Genomic DNA, 22,818 nt, shown 5'->3' with positions numbered 1-22,818 from the left:
GAGGCGGGCAGCACCCCACTTCTCCCCCACGTCAGCACTTGTGGCTTCTGGGAACCGGGGCTGGGTCGCCCCAGGTCGGTCAGAAGCGGGCTCCCCTGGGACCAGGTAGGCGGCCGTGACAGGTGGGGGCTGGGATGGGCAGGTGGTGCCCCTCCCGGTCCCGCAGGGACACTCTAGATCGTCCGGGATTGAGCTTGCACTTGGGGAGCAGACTCAGGGAGCTGACCTCCAGGGATACCACCCCTAAAGGGCTTAAGGAGGAACACTGGAGACCTGCAGAGTGAGGCTGATAAAATTTGGGGAGAGAGCTGAGAAAATATGGAGAAAGCAAACTAAAGAGACCCCCCAAAAAGGTCTGATGGGGAGAATGAAGGGAGCCTAGGGAGTGAGGTTGATAGACTGAGTAGAGTCAAGGGAAGGGGCTCAGGGGAACCCCAAAATGGTCTTGGGGAGAAGTGGAGGGGACTTTGAGAGTGAGAAATTAGGGAGACGCTGAGAGCTCTGATAGAGGGGGACTAGGTGGAGGGTCCTGGCAGGATCCGGCGCGGGAGCTCACGCGAAGGGGGGCAAGGAGGATGATTTGTGGAGGACGCAGTACGGGGCATAGTCCCGGGGGTCCAGGAATGCCCCTTGTCCGGAATCGGCAGAAGTCGGGGTGAGGCCGGTGGCCGGCGAGGTAGGCGAGGCAGCCACGACTGCAGCCCCCAGACCCTCGGTCCGGCAGTGGTGGGCGGGCTCCGGTGGCAGGGGATTCCTTCAAGGCGCTAGAAGCGTGGGTCCCAGCTTCCTGGGGAAGTCCCCGCCCTCAGCAGGGACCGGCCTCTCGGGGCGCCCCCTCCCCGCCGGCAGTAGCGGTCTAGGTCCGCATTCCCCTCGGGATCCGGGAATTGCTGGCCGCCCCGACGGAAATCCTGCCTTTGACCGCGAATGCCTGGAGGGGCTGTTTCCATGGCAACGAGAGGGCGGAGAGGCCAGCGGGCGCTGGGTCACTGCAGGCTCACTGCTGGCGGCCCCCTTTGGTCCCGCTTTCGTCCGGGTTTTGGATCCTCAGTCGGGGGCATGCTGCCCAACCAAGGAGTGTGGAGATGGCATTCAGGATTCAGGGATCCTGGAGTGAGGGATCTGCAGTCTCAGAGAGCTGGGTTCTTAGCAAGATTGGGTTCTTAATTGATGTGTGACTAAAGGCAAGTTACAGGACTTCTCTCAGTCTCTTTCTCATTTGAACTACGCGGAGAAATTATTTTTCCCCCTTGCGAATGAATCACCTGCAGAAAAGCAGTTTTTGTTTTGTTTTGCTCTACTGGAGATTGAGCCCAGAGCCTCAGGCAGGCTAGGCTAAAGCTCTACTTCTGAGCTACATCCCCAGCCCTTTTTATTTTATTTGGGGTCAGGGTCTTGCTAAATTGCCTAGACTGGCCTGGCCCTAGAATCCTCTGCCTCAGTCTGCCTACTAGCTGGGACTACAGATAAAGCGCTTTTGCTGAAGGGGTTAAGGTTATCACTGTCCTTCACCTTCTCAAAACCTGATGGGGGAGCCAAAAGCCTGCGTCTTACTGACAGCACCTCCAGGGACCAGCAGCACATAGTTGGCATCTACTGTGTATCTGCTGAGAGTTCATACTAGGGATCCCAGCAGGGTTTGGGATCTGTCCCCATCCTCCATGTGCCACATCAGGTTGGCTGCCCCTCAGGCCTATGGTCTCTCAGGGATCTTGAGGCCTTTGCATCTTTAGGTTTGTGGTGGGGATGGAAGAGCAGGGCTCTGTTGCCACTTCATGGATGGATGCAGATTTGGAAGTCAGTGACTTGCAGGGCCAGCAGTAGAGGCCCTGAATCCAGGATATCTCATTTTATTATGGTGCAGGAAGTAGCCAGAGCTGAGGCCTGAGTCCCCATTCCTTTTTTTTTTTTTTTTTTTTTGGTATAGGGTGTTGGTATTGATATTGGTATATCAAGGGCACTCAGCCACTGAGCCACATCCCCAGCCTTCTTTTATATTTTGTTTAGAGACAGGGTCTCACTGAGTTGCTTAGCACCTCACTTTTGCTGAGGCTGGCTTTGAACTCTGTGATCCTCCTGCCTCAGCCTCTGGAGCCACTGGGATTACAGGTGTGTGCCAAAGTGTCCAGCCCCATTCCATTCTTGACTAAACTCATATGGCCTCTGGAGAGGGGGATGGTGGAATGGGAAGGAAAAGGTGGGGCCCGTGGGTTTAAGGTTAGCTCCTTCTCAGCAGTGGGTATGAAGCTGTGAGTGAGGGTGTGAGTGTTAGTGAGTTTGGTTTGGGCTTTGAGTGAATGAGCTTGAGCCTGGAGCTTATGTGTTGTTGTTTAGGGTGTTCTTTGTAGCCACCTGGGGCAGATGTGCCAAAGGAAACGGCCAGACCTTGGCACGATGGGTACGGAAATCCAGATCTGGGAAAGGAAGGAGGAGCTAAAGCCTTTTCCTTACAGAGCAGACTGGGTTGGCCAAGATAGGAGAGGGCAAGATGCCTCCCACCCTACCCCAGCAGGACCCCTGGGGGCACTTCCCATTTGGCCACCTATGAAACCTAGATCTGATTCCCTTAATTCCCCCCAAACTACTCATGGTTCCCATTCTCCTGAGTCTCAAGCCAGCAGGATGAAAAGACCCCTGTTTTAGAGGTTAGTGAGCAGATTTTCAGTGATTGGTGGAAAAAATTTACCCAAAAGAATGTGGAAAAAACTCAGCTTCTATCCTCGAGACCATGTGGAGGGTAGAACTAGTGTGTCACACAGAGGCCTCACTTATCCGCAGACACACACACGCATGTGCACTTACACACTCCCCTGGCCTTATCAGGGGTGACAGAGTGCGTCTCATGGGGTAAGTCTTAGCCTCTGCACATTCAGGGGTGGGGAGAGCTGTGAGGCCTCAAGAGAGGAAGGTTGAGATACAAGAGGGTTGATGAGAGCTGAGGGCCTCAGTGAGGGAAATGAGGGCTCAGTAAGGGCCCTTGAGTCATGTGGGTGGCAGGACTCAGTGAGAGGACTGCAGGCAAGGATGGAAGCCCTCAGCTAGGGCTCAGGGCTTGAGAGGGATGTGGGAGTCTGCAGACCTTAGACTTACTTCTGCCCCTCCAGCCTAGGGCCTGCCCCTGCTTAGCCAGGAGCCTGAGGAGAAGCCGGAACTCTTGCAGGATGGTGGTTTCCTGCCACTGCCCCAAGTCCCAGTTCCCTTTTGGTGAAATCCCCAGGCCTGCTAGGCACTCCCACCTTGCTTGGGAACTTCTCTTTCTTGTCAACCCCGCCCAATCTTGCACTCTCACCTCTCCCCCTACAATACCCCCCTTTCTTCAAAGGGACAGGAAGGAAGTGAAAGTTCACTGAGCACCTACTGTGTGCCTGATACTCAGGGGCTTGACAGCATTTGATGCTCAGGAACAACCCAGTGAGGTAGAAATTTGTATTCCTGTTTTATAGGCAAAAAACGTCAATTCAGAGAGATGAATTGCCCAATATCTCAAGCTAGTTGTCAGGCAGGAGTAGAATATGAGCCTTAATCTGTCTCCTGATCCCCAGATCCTTGGCAGGGGTTGAGAGGGCAGGACATCCTGTGCCTACATCAAAGCCCTGAAGGCCTTTGGGAAGTATGGCCCTCAAAAAAGGATGGCTGGAGCTGGGCCATGCTCATGCCTGTAATCCCAGCAGCTCTGCAGGCTGAGACAGGAGAATTGTGAGTTCAAAGTCAGCCTCAGCAATGGTGAGGCGTTAAGCAACTCAGTCAGACCCTGTCTCTAAATAAAAGACAAAATAGGGCTGGGGATGTGGCTCAGTGGTCCAGTGCCTCCGAGTTCAATCCTCAGTACAAAAAATAAAATACAATACAAAATAGGGCTGTGGGTGTGGCTCTGTGGCTGAGTGCCCCTGAGTTCAATCCCTAGTACAAAAAAAAAAAAAAAAATGGGTGGGCCTGGAGCTCCTATGTATAAGGTAGGGATGAGTGGGAGACAGATTCCCTGCTGGGTGGTTAGCTGCCATGTGACATGTCAGGGATGATGTTTTCAGTTGTCTGGGGGTTGAGTAGGGAGAATGAAATTCACTATTCACGGACAGCATGATCTTGCTTGGGCTTTGGAGAACACCACCACAGTGCCAGGAACAGGACTCTGGACTGATTCATAGTCCTGGCTTTGAATCTTCTGCCTGGCTTTGTGACAGGCAAGTCACTGCCCACCTACATACAAGAGGAGAGTAGATTAACAAGTGTCCCTGGAAGCCATGCTACTCTGCTTTGGTGGGTCTCAGCCTAACTTAGCCATGGCACACTAAGCAAGAGCTTTGTCACATGAAGTTCTCACAACAGTTCTGCATGGAAGGTACAGAAAAGAAAACTGAGACTCTGAGGCCTTGATGTTCATCTAAAGAACAGACCTAGAGAGGGTCACCGAGGGGTGGATGTTGAAGTTAAGGAGTACCGTGATCTAAGGTTGGATCTCAGCTCTGATACCTGTAATCTGATTTAGATCCTGATGGGGCTCTGAGAACCTATTCCTGTTAACCAGATGTTCAAGGAACATACTCTGGACACGGGTTATAGCTCAGTGGTAGAGTACGTGCTTAGCATACACATGGCCCTGGGTTTGATTCCCAGTACGCACACACAAAAAATTCACAAATAGGCTCCAGGTCCTGCAGTGCCCAGAATGCTGGTGGCCATTCTTTGAGTCACTCCCTTTCTGGTGATAGCAGGTAGCCAATTCAGGGTCTCCCAGAAAAGAGACAGAGCAGATCAGTTTCTCTCTCTGGGCCATAACCACAATATACAGCATGTAGCACAGGGCCTGGCACACATCAGGCACTCACAAAGGGACACACATCCTTGCTTCTACTAGAACCACAAAATAGAACAGTGCCTAGGTGGGCTTTGGAACCAAATGATTGACCTCCTGCTGCAAATGTAATCTTGGGCAAGTTACTAACAGCTGTGCCTCAGTTTCCTTTCTGTAAAATAAAGCTTAAAAATAAAATCTACCAAGCTGGGGCTGTAGCTGAGTAGTAATGTGCCTGCCTAGTACATGTGAGGCACTAGTTCGATTCTCAACACCTCATATAAGTGAATAAATAAAATAAGGTCCATCAACAACTTAAAAATTAAATAAACCTATTTCATAAGGTCACCAACTGAGATCATGCATAGGAATTGCATGGCATGATGCCAACCACTATGTAAATGTTTAATAAATTAGCACATTTTTACTAATAATGACTGTCATCCAGACTTTGAGGAAGTCTAGAGAATTGGTGGCAGGAGAGTTGGGATCAGAGCAAGGGGCAAAGAGTCCTGGGGGCTATTCTCATGCAGATGCCTGAGCAGAGAGGACACAGCCTGCTTTCTCTAGTCCTGTTGGCTCCCCACCACCTCTGGCTCTGTAGTCTCTTTGGTTTTCTGTCACTGACCTTTCTTTTCATCGTTTCCTTTCTCTTTTTCTGTTTCTATCTCTCCATTGGTCTTCTTTCTACCTTGCATTTCTGTCTCCACTTTTCTTTTTGCATTTTTTTGGGGTCTCTCTCTGGTGGTGATGGGTGGGAGATGCCTGGTACTGGCTGAGGGGAGCTGATTCTCTGCATCCCTTTCCAGCTCTGCCTCCCGGAAGTCACTTCAGTAGCCTTAAGTCAGCCATGGTGGGAGTATTTACACCAGGGACATCAGCAAATGCTACAAATCAGGGCTTGATTTTTTTCCTCCCATCCTCTTGTCTCTCTGGCTTTTTTTTTTTTTTTTTAATCTTTCTTTATTTCTCTCTCAGTCTTTGCCCACCCCACCCCTACTTTCTCTCTCCCTCTCCCTCTCTCTCTCTCTCTCTCTCTCTCTCTCTCTCTCTCTCTTTTTCTCATCTTTTTCTCTCTGACAAAAACTACTTGGGAGTGGGGGGGTGGGTACATAGCTCAGTTGATAGAGTGCTTGCCTTACAGGCACAAGGCCCTGGGTTCAATCCTCAGCACCACCAAAAAAAACCCCAAAAAACAAAAAACACATGAGCTGCCAGATGCAGTGATGCATGCCTGTAAGCTCAGTGGCTTGGAAAGCTGAGGCAGGAGGACAGAGAGTTCAAACCCAGCCTTAACAATTTAGCAAGACCCTAAGCAACTCAGTGAGACCCTGTCTCTAAATAAAATACAAAATAGGGCTGGGGATGTGGCTCAGAGGTTGAGTGCCCCTGAGTTCAATCCCCAGTACAAAAAAAAAATTTAAATTATAGGGTAGTTGTGAGGTGGTATTGGTAGTGTTTAACATACTGGCAGCTACATAGAAAATGCTATAAATTCCATATTTTGCTGGTTTTTTTTTTTTTTTTTTTTTTTTGGTACCAAGAATTGATCCCAAGGGCAAGGGCACTTAACCACTGAGCCAAATCCCCAGTCTTTTTTTCTTTTTTTTCTTTTTTTGAGACAAGCTCTCACTAAGATGCCTAGGGCCTCACTAAATTGCTGAGGCTGGCCTTGAACCTTCAATCCTCCTACCTCAGTCTCCCAGGTTGCTGGAATTACAGAAGCCAGCCATATTTACTGTTCTTGTGGAGAGGCTGTGTGTATGTCTATGTACAGATGGATGAGGGCTGGAAGTTCTTGTTTATGTGGCGTGTGAACACTTGAAGATGTATGTGTCTGGAAATCAGCACAGAGGAGCTCAGAGTCTGTATGATGTGTGGTATGCGGCTGAGACAATGTCCAAGAATGTGTCAAGAGGCCTGTGTGGGTTGGCGTGAGCTCGGTGCAGCTTTTGAGGTATGTGCTTGTCTTCCTGTGAGAAGACCTTCATTCTTACCTTGGAACCCTTGCTTTCATATCCATCCCATCTCTCCTCTCACCTTCCCTAAAGTTCCTTCAACTCGGTCCTAGATGTCTCCTTCCCCTCCTCCTTTATTCTCTCCCCTGCCCCAACCACATTGCAACCCGGCCTTTCAGACAGTGGTTTCACAGGAGAAGGGTCCTGGGGCAAAGGTCTCAGTGGGAGTCTAGAGAACGCGGCCTATTTGAGGGCAGACCTCTCACCACAACTGTCCTCACAGTTCACCACATGGGTGTCACCCTCCGCCCCATGACAGAACAGTTCCAGTGAAGGGTGAGAGGGGCTGGTGGGGCTGGGGCAGAGGTCTGGCCACTGGTCTCACAGAACTGTCCACAGGCAACTGAACCTGTTAAATGTACGAAGGTCTCCTGGAAAAGACTGGTGGTGTTGGTTTGGAAGGGCAGGATTCTGAGAAAAGAGGAAGAGTCTCTTTGTAGAGGAGGGCAAGAGGGGGCCAAAGGAGGCAAGTTAGAGCCCCCCTATCTCCAAGATCTTCAGACCCCTCTCTGGGAGACTGGGGTTCTTGGTGATGGCCCCACCCTACAGCTCTCCATTCCTCTCACATCTTAGGAAACAGAGCCCTCTCCCCAGGCAGTTCCTCTCTGAGTGTTGCAATGGCAGAATTTCTGGCCCAGAGGAGGAGGGGTGGGGACCCCTTGCTCAATGACCTCCCTACCCTGTTGCTCAGAGGACACTATTGCTAGGGAAGGCTTGGTTCATTTGGGGAGCTCCCCAGGGGACTACTGGCCCTAACTGCTGCCCTAAACCTTTCTCTGACGTGCGGTTAGGAGTGGAGCTCTGGAGGTAAGTGTCTGCTTTTGTTCTGGCACCAGAGATCCTAGGGGCTGCTGGGGTTTGCCCAGCCCAGGCCGGGAGCAGAGGCAAGGTTCCAGGGAGCGGAGCATAGCTTGATAGAAATCCAATTAGAGACACGGGTCTAAATACAAAAATATGAGCATCTGAGTGTGAGAGTGTTAACCTGGGAGGCATCCACGCCTGTGGACGTGTGTGGGGGCTGTCGTGCATCAGAGCCTGGGCTTGTTGGAGCTGTGCTGGTGTGTGGTGGTGTTGGCAAGCACACTCACGCAAGCATATGCTGTAAGTGGTGTTGTGTGACTGTGTGCTGGTGTGTGTGTTCATGGGTTGGTGTCAGGGGGATCTGAGTGTGAGAGAGTTGGTGTGGGTGGTGTGGCCTACGTGAGAGGGTGGATGTGTAAGTGTACCAGGGGTGGTGGGATGGAAAATGAAGGCAGAAGTCATGCTGGGGTGGAGCCCAGACCTTCTGGCTTCCTGAAGAGGGCAGGAGCCGGGCAGCTGGCTGCCAGGAACATTGGCAGGACCTTCATCTTTCATGTCCTTCTGTCTCGCCCTCAGGTCTCCAGCCCCTCCCAAGGACGATGCAGCAGCCCTACTGACCCAGGAGTCAGGGCCTGTGGGGTGAGTGGGGCAGGGGGGAGAACTAAGGCATTTAGGGTCAGGAAACAGGGTGGGGGTGGCCTTCCTGGCCCCACAACCGCCTCACAGCCCCCTCCTCCTACAAGGGCCCTGTTGCTAGGTAACGGATGGATGAGCCAGAATGAGGCAGCTTGAGAGGCCTGAGGCTGGACCCAAGACAGGAAATGGCCTTGATCCCCCTCTGCAGGGAATCTCCAGGTGCAGGCACACAGCTCTCTTACACACTCAAACGCAAACATGCAGACACAGACACACAGACACACACACACACAGGCATGCTCAGAGACAAGCTCAAAAGCTTCCACCCAGAGCTGTGTTCATGGTTACAGACACACAGACCAGAGACACCCACTCATACAGACCTGTACACACGCACACATACACAGACTGACACTCACACAGAAACACATACTCACACGCTCATATGGATGTGCACACACATAGCCAAACACACCTGCAGACCTTCACACAAACTCTGTACACACCAACCTGCACATACAGATGTTCACCAGGAACTGCATGCACACAATTAAACACACTTAGAGACACACAAAGACACATGCACAAGCACCCAGAAGGAGCCACAGAAACAACATTTCAAAGCAATGGGAGGCAAAAATATGTAAATCTACACAGCACCATCCAATGTAAAACATCAGCCCCAGGAATGTGTGGGGAGACAAGCACTGAGGAGACACACTCTATTCAAACACATGGAAGCGGACCCAAAAATGGCCCTGCTGCACCTTTGTCCCTTACTAGGGAGGATCCTAATCCAGGCCCATGAGTGGGAGCTTGGTGCCTGTGCAAGTGTGTGTGTGTGTGTGTGCCTGTGCACACATGTGTGCATAGGGTGGTGCACTTGGCAAGGGCCCCTGAGTGAGGCACACCCCCATTCTGCGGCAGGGTTCCTGGAATGGGCTGTGTGTTCTGCAAGAAGGTGGAGCCGGGGCCCAAGGAAGATGCTGGCCTGGAAGGGGACTTCAAGAGCTATGGGGCTGCAGATCACTATGGCCCTGACCCCACTCAGGCCCGGCCTGCACCCTCCTTTGCCCAAATCCCCAACTATAACAACTTTACCCCCCAGCCCACCAGCCCTGCCTTCCTTGATAGTGGCACCATCAGGGGCATTTCAGGTGAGTCCAGAGGCCTGGAGACAGGTGCTTCCTGGGTCCTAAGAGAAACTGAGGGAAGGGGACATGTGGACTTGTCCTTAGAAGCTTCCAGACTAATGTGGAAGATGCAACTGTCCTCTCAAGCTTACCCAGATTGAGGGAGTGTGCACAGCCCTACCCTGAAACCCCAGTCTGAGAGGGAGATGGAGCTCTGTTCTCATCTGAGAGAGGCACCTCAATGAAGATGCCTCTGGCCTCTCAGGTGCCACTTCCCAGGTTGGGGGGGTCTTCTTGGTGGGGAAGAGGAGAAGTAGACAATTTGGGGACTCCCCAGGGTAAGAAGGGCATGAAGCTGTGTATCCTAAATCTATGTTGGGGCCAAGGTGAATTTTGAATCCAAAATCCACTGGATTCCAAAGGCCTCTGGCAAAATTGGGGCTCTGTGGCAGTAGGGAGGCACAGTGTCTGGCTGGGGAATAGGAATCTCGGTGTGCAGCACCCTTGGTGCTCTGTTCTGTTCCCTATTCTACTGAGCAACCCTGACTCTGCAGGGACTGGGGTGACCATGTTCATTGCCCTGTATGACTATGAGGCCCGGACAGAGGATGACCTTACCTTCACCAAGGGCGAGAAGTTCCACATCCTGAACAACACGTAAGTGACCAGGCCACTTAGTTCAGGCCCCAGGCGGGCTGGGAGCAAGACCCCGAGAAGAGTTCTACCTGGTCCCTGTCTTCAGAAAGCTTCAGACAAGTTGGGGACACATATGCATGACAATAAAACCCCTGGGGGTGCAGCTCAGTGGTAGAGCACTTTTCTATCATATGCAGGGTTTTGGGTTCCATTCCCAGCACTAAAAAACCAAACCAAACAAAAAACACTGGGTGATCATGGCGGCAGAGGTGGGGTTAATCCCATCTACAGAGGTTGAGGCAGGAGGGCCACGAGTTCAAAGCCAGCCTGAGCAACTTAGCAAGATCCTGTCTCGAAAGAAAAAATGGAAGGAAGGAAGGAAGAAAGGAAGGAAAGGGAAGGGAAGGGAGGGAGGGAGCAGGCCGGCTAGGGGTGTAAGTCAGTAATAGAGTGCCCCAGGGTTCCCCCCCAGTACCATACACATCCAAAAACAAAAAAACAAAACCAAAAACGTGGGTGACTACTTTGTGGTGGAGGGAACATGAGGAAATATGGGCACAAAAGAACACCAAATTTGGTGTCCAGGGTAGTGGTGATCAGAGCAGGCTTCCTGGAGGAGATGATTTTAAAGATGAGATTAGAGAAATTAACCAAGAGTGAAGGAAGAGGTGAGAAAGGAGGAAGAGAGAATGAGAATAAATGATGGCTTCTGGAAACCACCAAGCAGTTAGGTCTGGGCAGATCATAAAGATTGAGATCCAGGAGCTGGGAATGCATGTGCCTGGTCCTGGGTTCCATACCCAGCACGGGGAAGGAAAAAAGAAGAAGAATGAGCTGTCTGGATTTTATCTAGAAGGAAATACAAAAGAAGAAGAATGAGCTGTCTGGATTTTATCTAGAAGGAAATATAAAACCATTGGTGGGGGAGCATCAGTGGGGCAAGAGACCCAGTTAGCTGACTCACTCCTGCCCAGGTAAGGAGCGAGAAAAAAGAAGCCAGGAGATCCAGATGTCCTCAAACTGATTCCTTCTTCAGAGAATAGCCCTCCTGGGACAGCTGCAGTGGCTGGGAGCAGAGCTGATCCAGACGGGGGAGTCTCTAGATGAGGGGTTGGAAGGGCCAGTATCCAGCCAATCAGCATGGCCCTGTCTGGCTTCTGTGTGCCCCAGGGGTTGGAGCTGCCGCTGACTAACCCTTCACCACCCTATTCTATGCCTGCAGTGAAGGTGACTGGTGGGAGGCACGGTCTCTCAGCTCCGGAAAAACTGGCTACATCCCCAGCAACTATGTGGCTCCTGTGGACTCCATCCAAGCTGAAGAGTGAGTGGGGAAGGCGGGGAGGCCGGCCCTATGGATAAGATCCTGGAGTCCAAACTCTGAGCCTGCCCGCTTGTCTACACTTTTATAAGGTTACTGTGGGAATAAAATGAGACAATAATGATGAAAATAATAGTGAATAATACATATATAGCAGGTATTGTGTGCTGGATGCTCTTTAAAGGGCTTCTATTATTACCTCTTTTACAAATGAGGAAGCTGAGGCTCAGTGTCCACATGGCTAGTGAGCTGCAGAGCTGCTGTATGAAGCCAGATAGTCCTGCAGCAATTGCCTGGCCCTCAATGATGGCAACTGTGTGTGAGCTTTAAAGAACTATAAAGTGGAGCCAGGCATGGTGGCACATGTCTGTAATCCCAGCAGCTTGGGAGGCTGAGGCAGGATGATTGTGAATTCAAAGCCAGCCTCAGCCATTTAGCAAGAAGCTAAGCAACTTGGCGAGACCCTGTCTCTAAATAAAATACAAAAAAGGGCTGGGGATGTGGTTCAGTGGTTAAGCGCCCCTGGGTTCAATCCCCAGTACCACAAAAAAAAAAAAAAAAAAAAAAAAGAAGGCAGGGAGGAGTTGCGGTGTAGCTCAGTGGTAGAGCACCTCCTGCTTAGCATGCACAAGGCCCTCCCTGGTTTTAATCCCCAGCACCCCCCCCAAAAAAAAATGAAAAAAAAATAGCAGGGAATTAACATTCACTGACTACTTTTATATAGTTGAGAGCCTGTAACAGATAGTTTACCTAGCTTGATTCATTCAATTCTCACAATAACTTTATTGATATTATTAATGTCCCCCTTTTATAGATGAGGAGATTGGGGTTCATAAAAGCTTTTTAAGATCTATCCTCTTGGGTGCCATACATTTATGAGAAAAGAAAGGATAGAAGAGTCCTTGCGGGTCTGTAATCCCAGCAGCCTGAAAGGCTGAGGCAGAAAAATCTTGAGTTCAAAGCCAGTCTCAGTAATTCAGCAAGGCACTAAGCAATTCAGTGAGACCCTGTCTCTAAGTAAAAGACAAAATAGGGCTGAGGATGTGGCTCAGTGGTCGAGTACCCTGGTTAAAAAAAAAAAAAAAAAAAGAGTCCTTGCAGAATGGGAATCCCCAGGACTTGGTGATTGATTGGTTATTTGGCTGTGCAAAGTAGGCAGAATCAAGGGCAACTTCAGGTGGGTGATGGTGCCAGTGCTAAGGCATAGGACAAAGGGGCAAGTAGAGGTAATGGGTTATGGGGGGGGACTTGTTGGACTGAGGTTTTAGAGGAACACCCTGGTGGAGGAGGCTGCCAACAATTAGAATAGACTGTGCTTTGTATGGGAGGCGCCCAGCCCATGCTCATAGTCCAGGAGAAGGTCACCTTTTCCTAATTGGTACTTAAGATTCCTTCCCTTGTGTGCTGTGGCCCTTGCAGATGGCATACCTGGGCTGGTTGAAATGTGGGACTCTTCAGAGTAGGGATGATAATTAAAGCTGCACAGGAGGGTGAAGGAAGAGGGAGGAGAGTGAGGGGTTGGCCCTAGGACCCAAGTCCTAGGGGAAAGGGGAAAAGGGGAAAGCTGCCCGAAGAGAAGGAGTCGTAGGAGACGTGAGGAGGAGCAGGGCAGGCCAACACCAAACAGCCGGGAGGGCGAGAAGTTTCAGGAAATGAGAAAGCATGTCAGAGGCTGCCAGTGGATTTGGCAATGGGAGTGACCTTGATGGAGATCTTTCCTATGAAATGGGGGCAGAGGCCAGACAGCAGAGCCTGGGACGAGTGGGAGGCTAGCAAGTGTGAAGTACACTTTCAAGTGAAGGCAAGGTGAGAAAGGCTGAGGGCAATGTTGATGGCGAGATGGGATTTAGAGCCAGCATGGTGGCACACGCTTCTAATCCCAGTGGCTCAGGAGGCCAAGGCAGAAAGATCGTAAATTCAAAGCCAGCCTCAGCAATTTAGTGAAGCCCTAAGCAATTCAGTGAGACCCTGTCTCTAAATAAAATATAGAAAAGGGCTGGGGATGTGGCACAGTGGTTAAGCACTCCTGGGTTCAATTCCCAGTTACCAAAAAAAAAAAAAAAAAGATGGGACTTAGAGCAGTTACCTTTGGGGAAAGAAGAAAAGTGGGCATGTGGGGGCTGCGCATAGGGTGAGGGAATTCCTCAAGCAGAGGGAAGCAAGGGCAGGGTCCAGAGCACAAGCTGAGTAAGGCCTTCTGCAGAGGGTGAGGGAGGCATGGAGGAGAGGAGAGGTAATAATGTAGAGGACGGAGGTTTGGGAGGTTCCTGGGGCAATGTCAAGATGTCTAAGAAGTGCCCAGTGCAGGCTGTGGTTGAGTGCAGAGTAGCAGTTAAGATCACAGGGCCCAGAGCAGACAGCTGGGGTTCCTATTCTGGCATCGCAGTGTGGCCTCAGGCAAGTTGCTTAACCACTAGGTATCTCAATTTCCTCATCTGTCTAGTGGGGGTTAATAATAATAGCATTTACCTTGTAATATTATAAGAATTAAATGAATACACACACACATATATATAAAGCAGAACCTGACATAAGTGTTATTCTTATTATACTGTTTATTAAGAAAGTAGCTTATGGGGCTGGGGTTGTGGCTCAGTGGTACAGCGCTTGCCTAGCACGCAGGAGGCACTGGGTTCGATCCTCAGCACCACGTAAAAATAAAAATAAAAAAAGAAAAAAGAAAGTAGCTTATGTTATGAAAGTAGAGGTAGGAGGAGGGCTTTGAAAAAACTTGGGAATATGTCTACACAGTCCTTAAACCGTTTCTCCTTCCTCCCTCTGCCTGCCCTCCTGGGCATACCATTTGAGAATACCTCCCTTGTTCCCCAAACTGTTCCCAGCATGAAGGTGTGGACTGAATCTCCCAGAGTTCACTGAGACTTCTATCTCCCTTGATTTGAAAATTATGCTCCTTTGAATTCAGCCCAAATGGTAACACGTCAGTCAATCTACTGATCAGACCACATCCAAGTCTTCTATAGCACCTGTGTCACTTCTGTTCCCCCAATGGACTTGCATAGTTGATTTAGGGCTATAATTGAATCCCAGAAAGAATCCCCAAGAGAAAGCAGGAGTAGGTAAGGCCTGAAGTTGAAGTCAAGACTCAGGACAAAAATACTAAATTTAAGAGGATGAGAGGAAAGCAGCAGTTGAGAACCATGAGAAAAAGGAGAAGAGAAGCAAGAAAGGGTGTCCTGGAGGCCAGAGGAGGAAGCATTTGGAGCTGGGGTTGGGGAGGGAGCTGAGTGATTGCTTGAGATGGTGGGGAAAGAACTAGGGTAGGTGGCAGAGGATTTTAGGTGGAGTACATCAGCTAGCCTCATGGGCAGGTCACTTCCCTTCTGAGCCTCAACTTCCTCATGAGTGCACAGAGGACTTACTTCAGTGAGATGAACTAAGGGAACCTGTGACACCCTGATGAGGCCACTGGGGACTTAGTTCTAGCAATTTTAATTCAAGAGATACTTAAAAGGTTAGAGAGGAGAAGCCTAACTTTGGGGTGACACCTACTATGTGCCAGGCATTTCCTACTCCTCTCCTCCATGATCTTGATGACCAGGCTATGAAGGAGGTGTTTGAGCTCCATTTTACAGGTGAAGAAATTGAGTCCTGGCTTTTCAGGGGGAAGGGGGTTTGAAGGGAGTGTACCTGATTCTTGCCTGTCCTTCCCAACAGGTGGTACTTTGGAAAGATCGGAAGGAAGGATGCAGAGAGGCAGCTTCTCTCACCAGGCAACCCCAGAGGGGCCTTTCTCATTCGGGAGAGTGAGACTACCAAAGGTGGGGGTTGTATCACATGCCACTGGCATCTGGGAGGCCCAGCCATTAAGGCTGGGCTAGGATTGGCCAGTGGTGCTTGGTTCAGGGATAAGACTGGGATCCAGTAGAGAGGCAGGGCTCAGGCTGCCTCTGGGTTCTAGAGACATGGCTATCAGACTAAAAAGAGTCCTAGCCTCAGCCAGGTGTGGTGGCACATACCTGTAATTCCAGCTGCTCAGGAGGCTGAATCACGAGGATCCAAGTTCAAGACCAGCCAGGGCAATTTAGAGACCCTGTCTCAAAATAAAATTTTAAAGAAAGGGTTGGAAATGTAGCTCAGTGGTGAATGCTTGCCTACCATGTGCAAGGCTCTGAGTTCAATCTCCAGTGGGGGGAAAAAAAAAAACCCTACAGAGTTCCTGTCTTTGGGGCCTCTTCCAGCTCCCAGAATGAGGGAGGGAGAGGAGGACAGTGGATCCAAAGTGACCCTTCCCCACAGGTGCCTACTCCCTGTCCATCCGTGATTGGGACCAGAACAGAGGCGATCATGTCAAACATTACAAAATCCGCAAGCTGGACACAGGTGGCTACTACATCACCACGAGGGCCCAGTTCCATTCAGTGCAGGAGCTGGTGCAGCACTATATCGGTGAGTGGGTGCCTCTGATCCCTGAGCAAACCTGTTGGACAGATTGAGGCTCAGAGAAGAGGAAGTTTCCCCAACGCAATAATAGCCAGGCCGAGATTAGAACCCACATATGGAGATTCCCAGCCTAGGATCCTACTCTGTGGGATCCAGAGGAAACTGAGGTGCAAAGCCCCACCATGGCAAGCAGCATCTCCTAAAGTCTGAGCACAGAATTGGCCAGTTTCTTGTCTTAAGGTCTAAATCTGAAAACTATTGAGTGTGAGTGATGTCCTAAGTGCTCCACCTAGGTACCAGGGCAGAAGGTCACCATCACAGGGCCCTGAGCAGGGGCTGACCGATTTGTCTGCACCTCAGTGAGAAATTGTGGTTGCTGAGAGGAGCTTGGATGCCAGGGGGCAAGGCAGAATGAGGGATCTGTTAGGGGACAATGGCCATTCCAGGTAAGAGGTGATAGTGGCCAGATTCAGTCAGTGACAGTGAAGGAGAAGCAGACAATTCCGAACCTGGGGAGGAGGCAGAAGGGGCCTGACTCTGTGGAAAACTGGCTTTGGGATTGAGGAGAAGGTGAGAGTCAATGCCCAGGTTTCCATCTTGATTGGTTAGGCCAAGGATGAGATCCGTGGAAAGGAGTGGGCCTTTTGTCCACAGTTTTGCCTGGAATCCCTAACCCCATTTCCACCTGTCAGAATCTGTCCTTAAAGGCCCAGCTGGAGGCCACCTCCTAGGAGAAGATCCCAATCCTTATAGGGATCATCTCTCCCTCTGGGTGCAACTCCCTTCCCCAGGCACCAAAATGTTTATACACTCAGCGGGCTGAGTTGTCCTCTGTCTTGGACTGGAACCTCACCTGGACCCTAGTTATTTATGATTGACTGACCTTGAGGTCTGATATGGGAATGGGGTGGGATGAGGAGTGTGGGGGTGTACTGGCCTGCCTGTAACCTCCCTCCATCTGCTCACCCCCAGAGGTGAATGATGGGCTGTGCCACCTGCTCACAGCGGCCTGCACTACCATGAAGCCACAAACGCTGGGCCTGGCTAAGGACGCCTGGGAGATCAGTCGCAGTTCCATTACGCTGGAGCGTCGGCTGGGCACCGGCTGCTTTGGGGATGTGTGGCTGGGTACGGAAGTCCCCGGAGCTGGGGCCAGGGGCTGGGGCGTGGGCCTGGGCTAGCGGGGAGCGAATCTTGACAAGATGCCGCCACCGGGCAGGCACATGGAATGGTAGCACCAAGGTGGCGGTGAAGACGCTGAAGCCGGGCACCATGTCCCCGAAGGCCTTCTTGGAGGAGGCGCAGGTCATGAAGCTGCTGCGGCATGACAAGCTGGTGCAGCTGTATGCTGTGGTGTCGGAGGAACCCATCTACATCGTGACGGAGTTTATGTGCCATGGTGAGAGGCGGGTCAGGAGGCGGGGCCTGGGAGGGCGGGAGTTGGTGCGAGGTTAAGGCGGGGTGGGACCTGGACCCCGACCTGGGAAGGGACGACGGACAATGGACAGAGTCTTAGAGAGAGGCTGGAATACGCGAAACCTCAGGAGTGCTGGATTCCCAGCAGAGCCAAGTTAGAACAAGTGGGATGTGGGGCGGGCGGGGCGGGGCGGGGCCTCCGGGGGTGTGCTTAGCTGGTGGGTGGGGCTTGGGCGGAGAACGCACCATCCCGGACTTGTCTGGGGCGGGTCTGGGGCGGAGTCTAAGTGGGGCGTGTCCGGGGGGGCCCCAGGCGGAGGTGTGTGCGGAGTCCGTACAAGGACAACATCTGGGCGAGTTACTGAGGAGTTGAGGCGTCCGATGGGATCCTGAGTCTGGGGCTGACTCACGTGAAAGGGCTGGGAGCAGGAGGCGGGGCCGGGCTAGATTAGGTAGGTTCGGGAATGGGGCACGAACAATCTAGGGCAGGCCAGCCTGGAGTAGGGGTCTTGTGGCTGATTTTCTGGCTTCGTCTCCCCAGGTAGCTTGCTGGAGTTCCTCAAGGACCGGGAGGGCCAGAACTTGAATCTGCCCCAGTTGGTGGATATGGCAGCCCAGGTAAACTGAGCCAGCAGCCTTTGTCTCTCAGATCTTGCTCCTGTTATCTTTCCACAAATCCTCGGCCTCTTAAATACCTAGCCTACCCCAGGAAGTGCGGCCCCGCCCTCTGTATCAGGTGTAAGGCAGAGTACTGCTACTCTCACCCCTCACCCAAGGCTATGGTGCTGAGGAGTTGAGGCGTCCACATGAGCTCCCTTCTCCCCACACCTTATCCCCCATCGCCAGGTAGCTGAGGGCATGGCCTACATGGAGCTCATGAACTACATCCACCGAGACCTGAGAGCAGCCAACATCCTGGTTGGGGAGCGGCTGGTGTGCAAGATCGCTGACTTTGGGCTGGCCCGCCTCATCAAGGATGATGAGTACAACCCCCAGCAAGGTGCTGATCTTCACCCCACCTTCTTAGAGTTTGTAAAGCTCCAAGGAGCTGCCATGAGTTCCGCATACTCAGAAACCCTGCCACTGTGTTCAAGAGGCAATTCTGGGTTCAAATCCCAGCTCAGCCACTTGCCAGACATTTGGCATGGGCAAGTCACCTAACCTTTATGAGCAGCCTTTTCTGAACTAAAATGAAAATATTCAAACAACAGTAAGTCAACAAATATTTTCCAAGCACCTATTATGTGTTATTCACACTACAATTCTTAAGCTAGAGGAAATAGGGTGTATGAATCTGAATTCTTGTAACCAGAATTCCTGGTATGAATCCCAGCCACTTGTTGGCAGTGCGAGCTGGGAAAGTTACTTTACTCAGTACCTCCTTTGTAGCCTACCCTAGTATCTACCTCATGGAGTTTTCATGAGGGTTCCATGAATTAATGCGTATATATATATATATATATATATATATATATATATATCACCTAACAGTGCCTGGGGCTGAGGATGCAGCCCAGTGCTAGAACATTTGTCTACTGGCCCTGGCTTCTGGATCTCTGGAGAAAGAGAGAAAGGAAGGAAGAAAAAACAACAGTGCCTAGCACGTAGTAAAAGCTAGGCACATAGCTGTTATTATTATGAAAAATCACAATGTCTTTTAAGTGCTTAGCAATATATTAGACACATAAAGGACTAGATACCAGGTCCTTTCTGCTGTGTCCAAAGACTGTCTTCAGGGTCCCCGAGATCCTTACTTCCCCATTCTCTTAATCCAGCTGTTCTCAAGGACCCCCTTCACTAACTTTCCCTTTTCCTCCAAACTCTCCAGGGACCAAGTTCCCCATAAAGTGGACAGCCCCAGAGGCAGCCCTCTTTGGCAAATTCACCATCAAGTCAGATGTGTGGTCCTTTGGGATCCTGCTTACTGAACTCATCACCAAGGGCCGAGTCCCCTACCCAGGTGTGCTGGGGTTGGGGGAGGGTCACAAGGAAGGGCTTCCTCCTGGCAGTTCCTTTGGGAGGGGCCAGGTACCCTAACTGACGGAGCACCACCCCACAGGCATGAATAACCGCGAAGTGTTGGAACGGGTAGAGCATGGCTACCACATGCCATGCCCCCCTGGCTGCCCAGAATCCCTGTATGAAGTCATGGAACAGACCTGGCGTCTGGACCCAGAGGAGCGGCCCACCTTTGAGTACCTGCAGTCCTTCCTAGAAGACTACTTCACCTCCACAGAACCACAGTACCAGCCTGGAGACCAGACATAGCCTGGTTGGGAATCAGCCACCATTCTGGTTGCCTAACACCCTTTACAAATTCCCAGGACTCTGGTCCCAAAGCCTCTAGGCTTAGAACCCCATAGACCCTGAGCATGTCAGAGGACAGGTGTTCTGACACCATCTAGGGCAACCCACTCATTTTATAGATGAGGCAAATTGAGGTTAAGAGCTCATCCCTCACCCACTCTGACCCCAAGCACTGTTCTTCACCTTCCCACTTAAATCTAAATCTAGGACACCCCACTCAGATTGAGGATGAAACGGACACCCAGAGTTCATCTCTCACTGACTTTGACCCCAAGTGTTGTTTATTCTTTTCCTACTGAGGATTACATGCCTCTGGCCTCTCTCCCCTGCCTTTCAAAAATGCTCACACCTTGTCTACTTATTTATAACATGGATTTCCCTTCTCCCACTTACTCCAATCTTTGTTTTCCTATCCTCCTGTCATTCCTCTCTGGCCCAAGCCCCAAGGATTTGCCCCCTGCTCTCAATTCTCTTGTAAATTACAGACTGAGGAATTCTTTGCCTGATTCCTTTCCTGCTGGTTGACTGCTGTGATCCAGGATTGGGGTCCGGACCCAAATCTGAGGGAGAAAGTTGCTGAGGTCGCCTCTCTAAATAATGTGTGTTTATTGATTATGTAAATGAGGAAAATGACCATATGAATCTTTGAGCCAAGAAAATTCCCTGAATCTTCCTTTGGAGCAATAGTGCGGTGAACAGGACAGATTTGGCTATTGGGAGCAGGAGGGAAAGGTAAGAGATGCCTTAACACCTGATAAGCACAAGGAGCAGAGTTTTAGGATACCTACTACTCGTCCCCATGTGAATTTAGGATGAGTGGAGAGATGGGCAGAGAAGACAGGCAACTGGAAATGGATCAAAATATCCCCTCCAATACCAATGTGGCCTTCAGTCTGTGCACAATGGGTTTGCTAGTTGTTTACTGATTTCAGGAGACTTGCCACTCATCATAGGCACATTGGAACAACCTCTTTCAAAAGCAGTAGGGAAGGACACCCCAAAGGGCCCTCTGCAGCTGGTTCTCCAAAAGAAGGTAGAAGGAAGGGGAAGGAAGAGGAGAGGCCTGAGGATTAGTCTAACTCTGTGGACCTCACCAGGGAGCTTTTGGAAGCAGTTTTATATGTTAAAATGACTGAGGGCTCCTACTGGCTGGAATCAAGGGTGCTAAACAACTTGCCTTGCACCTGTGAGATGACAAATTGTCCCACCCTCTAGATCTTCCTTTGGGAAACTGGGGACTTGACTTGCCTCCCTGTGGAAACAAGGGAACAGAGAATAAGGATTCCCACTTCTCACATTAGGAATTGTTGGTTGACCCTGTGACTTATTAAGAATCACTGCTGCAATTGGCAAACAGTTACTAGGCATCAATTATGTGACAGGCTCTTTGCTAAGCAGAACCCTGAGAACACAAGCATGAATAAGACCTGCCCTTGCACTGAAGGAGTTCTGTCAGGTTGGGGAGAGGTAATAGTAATAATAATAATAACTCATTTATTAAGTGCCTGCTTGCTGAATGTCAGATGTGTTTACATCAAAAAATTTTTTTCATTTAATCCAGTCTTGAGCCTGTTTTTAAGATTACCCCATTGGTAAATGAGAAAACTTAGCTTTAGGGGTTATGGATATAGCAGGATCATACAGCTGTATGTGATACGGAAGGCCTTACACCAATACCATGTTCTTTTCACTAGACCTCACTGCCTCTAGGCTGTGGGAAGACAGTATATTTGGTGTATATGTGTGTGTGTTTCTTCCCTAGTTTTTGGCAGAAAGAGTCCCTGTAAATATCCCCAAATTGGAGACACTAAGGAAAGGGGGACAAAGCAGTCAATGTGAATCAAGTGTTCCCTGTGCCTCTCCCTGTGCTGGAGTTTGTTGGATGGGAACAAAAAATGAAGAGTCCAAGTGGCCACTCAGGTTGTCATAAAGGTGGGAGGCAGCTCTGCGGATCACTCGGGAGCAAACTCTTCACGAGGGCCCTAGACTCTGACCATCCACCTCACAACAGCCTGATGTGTAAGCAAGAGGGCAGCATTGCTACCTGCCTTTGAGTAGGCAGATAAGAGCCCAGCTCTGGAGCTGCAGTATCTGTTGTGAATCCTGCCTCCCCCACTGGCTGGCAATGTGGATTTTTTCGCAAGTATTAATCTCTCCAAGCCTCAATTTGCTCATCTGTGAAGTAGCAACAATATGCTCAGTACACATTAGCTCTCTTTGCCATGGCCATTTACAAATTGTTTACGCTGTGCCCAGCATCCTGCTGAGTGCATGGGGCATCTCATCCTCACAGAACCCTATGAAAGACGAGGCTGTTCTGTCTTCATTTTGCCAATAGTGAAACTGAGCCATAGTGAAGGAATTCAGCTTTTTCAAGGTTGACAGGGCATAAGTGGCAGAGCAGGGGCTTAAACCAAGTATTTTGGCCCCCAAACCAGTGCTCTCAATCTCTGTAGTCTTATTGTGGAACCAGAATATTTTTATCTGCCTTCTGGGGCTCTGCCTTCTACGTGGATGCCCATGTGGTTCCCATGAAGACCCAGCAGGGCAGTGAGCCACCTGAAGTTCACATATCCCCCCTGCTCCTCAGCACACCAAAGCCTCCCAGTGTCTACCATCTCTTTTATTCCCCCTCTCTCCCCCTGGAGCAGCTGAATGAATCTCCCTTGCTCCCCCATTTCCTTGCAGCCTTCTGTTCCCTTCAGATAGAGCACAATGCAATTGATTAGGCTTCTGCTTTCTCAATTTCAATCACATCCTCGCCCTGCCTCCCTGAGATTACAGGCGGGTCACCTTGATTGCGGTTTGCACCGTTCACAAAACTCTTCAGTCGTTTACAAAACCATCTCTCGCCTCATTCACTCCCCCACCTGGCTCTTCTCCTCCATGATGCATGGATTTTACTGGCTTAAGACTCAGAGGGCAATTTTATTTCCAAGTTCATGCTGGGGGAGGAGGACACCTAATTGACTAATGCTGGATGTTTCACATGCATTGTCTAATATGATCCTCACCATGAGGCCGTGCAGAGGTGAGATTATCACCCTTTTACAAAAGAGGAAATGACTCTGAGGCTCCAACACTCATCCAAGGTTATACAGCTGGATGATAGAGCCAGAATTTGAACTCGGAGTCTCAAGGACCATGTTCTTTTATTTGATAGAGCAGCATGGGAAAGTATAATACTGAGCTAGAGTCAGGCCCAGGGAGGTCATGGTGCAGAGAAGGGCCCAAGGTAGGTTCCATACATGCTGAGGCTTGTACTTATAAAAGAACAAAATTATTTATTAATTTCATACACATTTACTGATGTCGCCTATAGACTGGTCCTACTGGAGAGGCAGAACAGTAAACAATTAT

At 50.4% G+C, this 22,818-nt stretch overlaps 1 protein-coding gene across 2 annotated transcripts; it reads left to right on the top strand.

Annotated features, from left to right (window-relative positions):
• Nucleotides 1-20,928, top strand: Fgr (FGR proto-oncogene, Src family tyrosine kinase). 2 transcript variants are annotated; one of them, XM_026391659.1, is made up of 13 exons: nt 1-105; nt 8,188-8,250; nt 9,175-9,404; nt 9,935-10,037; nt 11,239-11,337; nt 15,010-15,113; nt 15,592-15,741; nt 16,708-16,863; nt 16,955-17,134; nt 17,693-17,769; nt 17,998-18,151; nt 18,980-19,111; nt 19,211-20,928. In XM_026391659.1, the coding sequence occupies exons 3-13, from the start codon at nt 9,185-9,187 to the stop codon at nt 19,417-19,419; spliced, it is 1,584 nt and encodes a 527-aa protein (XP_026247444.1). In that variant the 5' UTR covers nt 1-105; nt 8,188-8,250; nt 9,175-9,184; the 3' UTR covers nt 19,420-20,928. The 2 variants fall into 2 exon arrangements, with proteins under 2 accessions (XP_026247444.1, XP_026247445.1); XM_026391660.1 differs by lacking the exon at nt 1-105 and adding an exon at nt 7,541-7,617.
• Nucleotides 20,929-22,818: the final 1,890 nt, after the last annotated feature.

Source organism: Urocitellus parryii, chromosome 11 (genome assembly GCF_045843805.1).
Source record: "Urocitellus parryii isolate mUroPar1 chromosome 11, mUroPar1.hap1, whole genome shotgun sequence".
Lineage (NCBI taxonomy): Eukaryota > Metazoa > Chordata > Mammalia > Rodentia > Sciuridae > Urocitellus > Urocitellus parryii.
The sequence above is the reverse complement of the archived record's forward strand: the minus strand, read 5'-3'. Positions and strand labels throughout refer to the sequence as shown.